The sequence below is a fragment of the Poromitra crassiceps genome (assembly GCF_964638095.1).
Source record: "Poromitra crassiceps genome assembly, chromosome: 11".
NCBI classification, from domain to species: Eukaryota; Metazoa; Chordata; class Actinopteri; order Beryciformes; family Melamphaidae; genus Poromitra; species Poromitra crassiceps.
In genome coordinates this window covers 37,033,117-37,040,737 of record NC_139643.1, presented here as the reverse complement: position 1 = coordinate 37,040,737, position 7,621 = coordinate 37,033,117, and the positions used below count along the sequence as shown (strand labels likewise).

General features: G+C 41.1%; 1 protein-coding gene across 1 annotated transcript in view; it reads right to left on the bottom strand.

Moving 5' to 3' along the window:
- Positions 1-5,636, bottom strand: part of osbpl10a (oxysterol binding protein-like 10a) — a gene marked incomplete at its 5' end in the record, with an annotated part of 81,748 nt that extends 76,112 nt beyond the window's left edge. The window contains 3 exon segments of the mRNA XM_083646009.1: positions 735-838; positions 1,060-1,120; positions 5,569-5,636. Coding sequence (XP_083502135.1) covers positions 735-838; positions 1,060-1,120; positions 5,569-5,636 — 233 coding nt within the window.
- Positions 5,637-7,621: the final 1,985 nt, after the last annotated feature.

The window sequence follows — 7,621 nt, the reverse complement described above, 5'->3', positions numbered from 1 at the left end:
AAGCCTCTCAGGCTGGTGTGGTGAGATGGGACGGCCAGGAGTGAATCTGCTGACAATGTTAGAGACATACATACTGCATGAACTACAGTCACACAATAATGGACTGCTGGGATCTCAACTCGTCACCAAGCTATTCTGTAGGCTACTTCATTACGAGGGTGGTTGCACTGCTTCAGAATAGACAATTAGTTATCCAAATATCTCACAAACTAGGCAGGTTATCATCAGAATAACTGGCAATATTAGCAACAATGATCCTTTGCAACAAACTGTAGTACTGAGTAAAAAAGACACCTACCGGTAAACTCAGTCAAACCATGATACCAATATATCTAGTCTCATATCACAACATCGATATAATATATCGATACATTGCCCCATTATGGGGGAGAAACATGAATTAATCTCAGCTTTTCTGGAAATTAAACAGATTTTTGTGATAGTCTTTTCACCTTATAATGACAAAGTTCAGCAGCCACGTTTCTGTTTACCAACATCAGTGTAGTAGTAGTGCCTATAGCCCAGTTTACACCAATGACTCACAACCAGAGTGTGCATGGTTTGGATTACCCCCCCCCCCCCCCTCTCTCCCCCCTCCCCTTCCTCCTCCTCCTCCTCCTCCTCGTGACGTGGTGGGTAGCAGTGCAACGTGGACGGGGCAAATATCAACACGAAGCTGACCCACGCAACATTCTGCCCCCTCCTAGCTTCTCTTCTCCCCCCTAGCAGCTTACCTGTTCTGCCAGCCTTGGATCAGGTTGGTGTATTTGCTCAGCACTCCTTCCAGCTGCCGCCTGCTGTGTGCTGTGTGCTGCTGCAGATTCATGCTGTTCTGAATCTGTTCGGAGCGGAGGGGACAGGACAGGGATGGACCAGGGCAGATTTCAGCACCAAAACATTGGAAGTGGTAAACAGGGTGATGGGCGTCTCCTGGGCTAAATCAGAGGCATTGCGTGTGCAGTAAGCATGTCCCGAAGGCGTTTGGAAGTCCCTCGCTGCGTGGGAAAGCGGGCATATTCCTCCTCGGCGTCGGTGTCAAGGACTTGTTCCCTTCTTCACTGCGGTGGCTGGCTGGCTGGCTGTGTGGGGCACTGTGCCTCTCTCCTCCTCCAGCGTTTTCCTGTTGGGAAGGGGAGCAGCCAGCGAGAGCGCAGACACTCCCACTCCACTCTGACTGGACCAGCCCCCGGATATTACAATGCAATCTGAATCACACATCTCCCCAAAAAAGTGCATCCAGCAGCGCCAAAGCGTCTTATGATGAGTTTTAGCAGCTGCTGCAATCAGAAGCTGAGGAGTCGAATTTTTTGGGAGAGAGAAAAAATATGCAAAATTCATGGCGTTCATTAGTAGTAGAGCATTAAACCCCCTTTTCAAACATGTGAAAATGAAATGCTGTTAGTTATTTTATAGGCATAGTTTGCATAGCAAGTTAGTTGGCTACTTGTACCTACCATGCAGCTAAAGTTAGCATTGTAATGTTAGCCAGAGCTGTTATGGCAGTGAGCGGTTAGTTTTTACATGTTATACTGTAGTTAGCAAAACACTGAATTCCATTTGATGTCTCCAGGTCAAGATGCTGCATAGGGGAGAGTGGGGTGAGTTGTGCCACTTTTTACTTGAGGTGTCTTTAAAGTGAGGGCATGACAGTAATGCCTCCAACTACAATATGTAAATATATTTCAGGATGTTGTGCACCACTGGGAACACTCCCTTTGGATCTTAAATAAACTGTTAAAAAAATATGGCTATTCTTAAAAAAGTGGTCTCTTGGCACAACTTGCCCCCGGTGCGGGGTAAGTTGTGCCTTTGGAGAGGATACGTTGGGGTAAATTGTGCCATTGATTACTGAAGTAAAACAGAACATTTTCATCTCATATACTGTAATGCTATATCAAAGCAAGACAAAATAAAGATAACACTAAAGTCCAGTGTACTATAACAGAGTTAAACAAGGCTAAACGGTAGCAGCAGTTGACCTACATATTTAACATTTTCAGAAATAAAAATTATGTTCAAAATGAACAAAATCAACTGTCACAGAGCCAGGCTACACTTGCCAATATTGCAATATTCTTCAACAAGGTCTATTTAAACATTTAAGAACAAAATGAAATAAAATTTCACTAAATCAACTGCAACTGCACTGGCACAACTTAACCCAGGCCTTTTGGCACAAATCACCCCATCCCCACCATTTTAACAAACTTGTATCATATAGCTGGTTTGGAGCTAACATCATGCTAACAGTATAGCCTCATATTGTAGCTTACTAAAACACTAACACATGTGTGAAATGTTTTCAAGCTTGTCTATAATTGTTCAGACACAACAATCAATAAACCTTGATCATAAAAAATTTACTTTGAGAGGCAAAAAACAGTTTTTTGAACTTAAATGTGCTTAGCTCTTGTGCCATCTGCCTCCCTTCTTTGCAGAGTGAGTAAAATGGATGCCTCTTCAAAAATGTGTGGTCAGATGACCAATTTCTTCTATGGTTTTCTAGATACAAGGGGTGGCACAACTTCCCCACTGGCACAACTCACCCCACTCTCCCCTACAGTTCTCTAAAAATAATTTGCATTGTGGATATAGCTAGTGTAGAAGTGCTAATAACCATAAAAGCACAAATAATTGACCAAAATCTCAAAATAAATATACAATATTTACCCTAATAATAAGAAAAGTAGCAAAAATATGTCATAATTGTGACATCAGTGATGTCAGAGGCATTGTGACATCATCAGTGATGTTATAAGAGGTTGTGTTGTCATAAAAGCAGTTGTGACATCATCAGTGATGTCATAATAGAGGAGCCTAAAGGGGCCTATATGATAATAAGGTAATTAAACTCACTATTGAATATTACAGACACATTGTAAGTCCCTATAGCAATATTATGGAAATCCTGTTAGTTGATGCATTCCAAACTGGAAATAGGCCTATTTGCAATTTAAATTATGAACATTATGCAAATGATTAACGGTAGAGACTTCTAAGCACTTTACTGGACAGAATTATAGAAGGAACTTTCATTTATCCCATGCTTTATCTCTGGAATGTCCTTCAGAAAGGAGCAAATAGCACTTTTGTAGCTTTGAACCCAGATAGACATCAGCTGGGCGAGTGAATCATAAGAATGTATGCTCTTGTTTTACTTGATGTATCCCTCTACTTTGTTTGTAACTGTCTGTCTGGTAACATGTGTTTACTGTAAATGTTTTACTGTAACAGGGCTCCCTTGAAAATGAGAGCTTGCTCTCAAGGGACTTTTTCCCTGTATAAACAAAGGTGAAATAAATAAATAAATAAATAAATAAGTTTATCAGTGTACGCCACAGTACGAGGCTACTTGACTGCTTTAGTTTTTGTGACAGGGAAGAATCACACACACACACACACACACACACACACACAAATAATCCTCACACAGTTCCTATGTATACGGTAATCTTTTACTCTATGGATCCAATTTTCTGCTCCAGATCTGTGAGGAAATACATTTAGGTGTAAAGACTTTTTGAGTCTCCAGTTAACCTCCAGTTTGTGTCAGTGAATGATATCATCCTGGCAGGAGTTGCTCAAGGTCACTGATATTGACTCAACTGCAATAAACTGTCAATAAGTGACATCTGTTTCAAGGTGGAGTTTTTAATAGGCCTACTGTAATGTCTGCCACCACCCTGTTATTCAAAGACATAAAGAACAGCATGGTAGGTTACACTCTTTTCCGAGAATTAATCTCAAACAGAAGCGTCATGCCCATTGAAAGATTTTTTGGAGAGAGAAAAATTCTAAATTCTGGCGGTCCTTAGTATTATAGCATCAATCCCCTTTTCAAACATGTGAAAATGAAGTGCTGTTAGTTATTATAGGCATAGTTTGCATAGCAAGTTAGTTGGCTACTTGTAGCCTACCTACTGTAGCATGCAGCTAAAGTTAGCACTTGAATGTTAGCCAGAGCTGTTATGGCAGTGAGCTGTTCGTTTTTTACCACCACTATCACGTGGTATATTGTAGTTAGTAAAACACTGAATTCCATTTGATGTCTCCAGGTCAAGATGCAGTTCTTTAAAATAATTTGCATTGTGGATATAGTCTTTTTATGTGAATGGCATTTTGGGTAAAGCCAGATTTAGCTATATTTCAAGAAAAGGGGCAGCAGAAGCTAGTGTAGAAGTTAGTGACTAAGCTAATAACCATAAAAGCACAACTAATTGACCAAAATCTCAAAATAAATATACAGTATTTGCCCTAATAAGAAAAGGAGCAAAATATTGATGGTTAAAACTGAATAATGACATCACAACAGTCTAATCCTAATGTAAATTTAAAATGAGATATTCCTCTAAATCTGGCTTCAAATGGCCAACATTTTAGAAATAGCTAAATGGACCGATTGGTAGATAAATCAATCAATCATGAGTGGATTCAGCATACTTTATCTGGGCAGATCGATTGAATCATTGCAGATCTATTCAAACCTTAGGTTGTTAATGCTTAGCCGAATGTCGCCCCCTCAGAGTTGTGGCTTGCATGACGCCCCTGATATCAAGGCTTATGTAAACACAATATTTGAAACAAGATGTTATTTTTTATTTTTTTTACGCACAGCCTATCTGAAGCTAATATAGCTGTCATCAAAATTGATCCCATTCACACTCACACTCTCTCACTCACTCTCTCTCTCACACACACACACACACACACACGCGCGCACACGCATGCACGCACGCACACACACACACACACACACGGCCATGACAGCCAGGATGAAAGGGACACGTTAATGAGAAGCAGTCTGAGGAACATTGCAGGTTATTAGGGCCGTGGAACATGCCTGGATGAATCTCCACAGGACACTTAGCAGAGCGAGGGAGAGCTTCCTGCTGCTTGTCAGCTGAAGCAGCCACAAAGCGGAGATCAATAATAAGAGAGGGGGAGAAGAAAAAGAGCCCGGGCAACAGAGAGTCAATGGTTTGTTAAAAGCTTCTGCTGAAAGTCATGCTCAGGGCAGTTGCCTTCCATTATGCAAGATCATTCACCCTGCAGCCTTTGGATTCAACTAACATTTTAATAGGCATATGATATGAAGTCTAGAAATATAGAATAGGTCATATCTAAATATTTAAATACACCCAGCCGCACACACACACACACACACACACACACACACACACACACACACACACACACACACACACACACACACACACACACACACACACAAACACATCGGTCTGGACAGCAGGACCATGTCTAGTAAAAGAACATTATTGTGTCTCTGCTCGTGAAGCTGCGGTTGGGTTTCTCAAAAGCAAGGCAGTGAGATCAGCCTTGTCCTGCTGACTTACAGTGGAACTGTGATTCTCACTACGACGCTCTCCTCTGTACAATATGACCGTTGTCACTGGAGACCGCTTTCTGTCCGTTTTATGGACGTACCCTGTCTCTTCCTAATTGAAATGGACTAAATATGCTGGTAATGCCAGTTACAGGCCTATGTTGTTGTTGTTGTTGTTCTTGTTGTTCTTGTTTTTCTTGTTGTTCTTGTTGTTGTTGTTTTACTCAACCCATCTTGTGGATGGGCTCAGTAGTGTGCCCAGGCCGTTCAGATGTTTGAGACCGTCCATCATGTCTTCGCAGCAGAGGAGGTGAAATTGATGTGACATCCAAAAACACCCCTTCATAACTCATCCACCAAAGAGGTCAAGAAAGTTCTATGATAATTGCATTGTCCCATAAATCCCATCAATCGTGAAGCCCCAGGCAATCCAATAAGATATAAACCAAGATGTAACAGCACACGAGACCTTCGTGCTTGGTGCAAAATAATGACTACTTGAATTATTGATCATGTTTTGCTTTAAATATGAAATGGCAGTTTAGCCTATGTATGCAATAAGGATCTTTATAGGTACAATCAAAAAATGTTTGTATATGTTCTTTTGTACAGAGCTCATATCTTCTATATGATGTAAGCAGGCGGCGTTGGGAGTAACTAGTTACTAAGTAACTAGTTACTGTAACTTAACTACTTTTTTCAGTAACTAGTAATCTAACTAATTACTTTTTCAAATTCAGTAACTCAGTTACAGTTACTAAAATAGTAACTGGGCTAGTTACTAGTTACTTTAGGACATGAAAATAACGGACAACTTCAGAGGATTACCCAGTTTCTGATGCTCAGACCTAGTCCGGGGAGAGAGCTGCAGCCAGAGCCCCAGAGGCTAATGACCTTGATAGGCTATAAGCCTCCCCAATAAGCGAAGGTTCAGTGCCACACTGTGGCACAGCAACACTAACATAATGTGTGCATTAATAACAATCGAAGCGGACTTTTAAAAGTAACGCAAAAGTTACTTTCCCTAGTAACGAATTACTTTGAAGTAACTGGTAACTTTAAAGTAATTAAATTACCTTTTGAGAGAAGTAACTAGTAACTGTAACTAATTACCAATTTTCAGTAACTTTCCCAACACTGAGCAGGCCACATGGGACTAGCTTGGTCATATTTATGTTCCTCTACAGCTAGAATAGTAGAGTTTGGCAACAGCTTTAGGTACAGGTAACAAGACTTTAGGAAAGCAAAACGTGATCAAAGTCTACTGCTGTCCAGCAGATTTGGCATTTGGAGCTCTGACAGCTTTTCAGAAAATAATTAGTGATTGATCGCGAGACTCAGCAGAGAAAAAGCCCACGACTCAGCTTCAAAGAGAAAGCAAACACTGCGAGGATGTCCGTTATCAGCACCCGCTGGCCGCTGCTATCTCTTAGCTCCGATGTCCCCAGTTCTCACAAAATAACATGAATTCATAGCTTTGTAAGTGATACTGGTGTCTAAAAGGTGACTTTGTAGTGACTGGCAGCGTGCAGTTCCTGTGGCTGTGTTCCTTGACACGTGTCGGAACAAATGTTCATTGCCTAGTCACACTGCACATTTTGAAAGGTTATAGGGGAAAGTCTGAGAAGCAGGATTCATTTTAGTGCAGGCTGTCAGAGGTCCAATAAGGAAGGCCGTATTTCATCAGGCATCTTATCAATGCCATGGCTGTGAGCTTGTATGTCCTTGTTCCTGCCTGATTTCTGGCAGACTGGAGCACTGTCTGGGGAAAAACAATCACACAATGCCTATCAGTTTGTGTGCAAACACAGGGACAGAATTTTCATTTCAAGGGTGTGTGTGTGTGTGTGTGTGTGTGTGTGTGTGTGTGTGTGTGTGTGTGTGTGTGTGTGTGTGTGTGTGTGTGTGTGTGTGTGTGTGTGTGTGTGTGTGTGTGTGTGTGTGTGTGTGTGTCGTGTGTCGTGTGTGTGAGAGAAAGAGAGAAAGAGAGAAAGAGAGAGTGAGAGTGAGTGAGTGAGTGAGTGACCAAATCGTGCTGTGCGACCAACTGAAAAAGTTGTTTTTCTTTTATTGAAGAAAGACTATAAAAATACATTACAACCTATTTGTGAGGCATATTGTCACAAAGCACTTTGCAGAAATGATTGTATAATAAAAATTTAGTTTTCAAAAAATGACTGTGATGATGCCAAAAGAAAATAATCAGCTGTTAACTGTTTACTTATTGATGCATATTTAAACATGGCCTCCCCTGAAAAGGATAGGGGGGGTCAAATG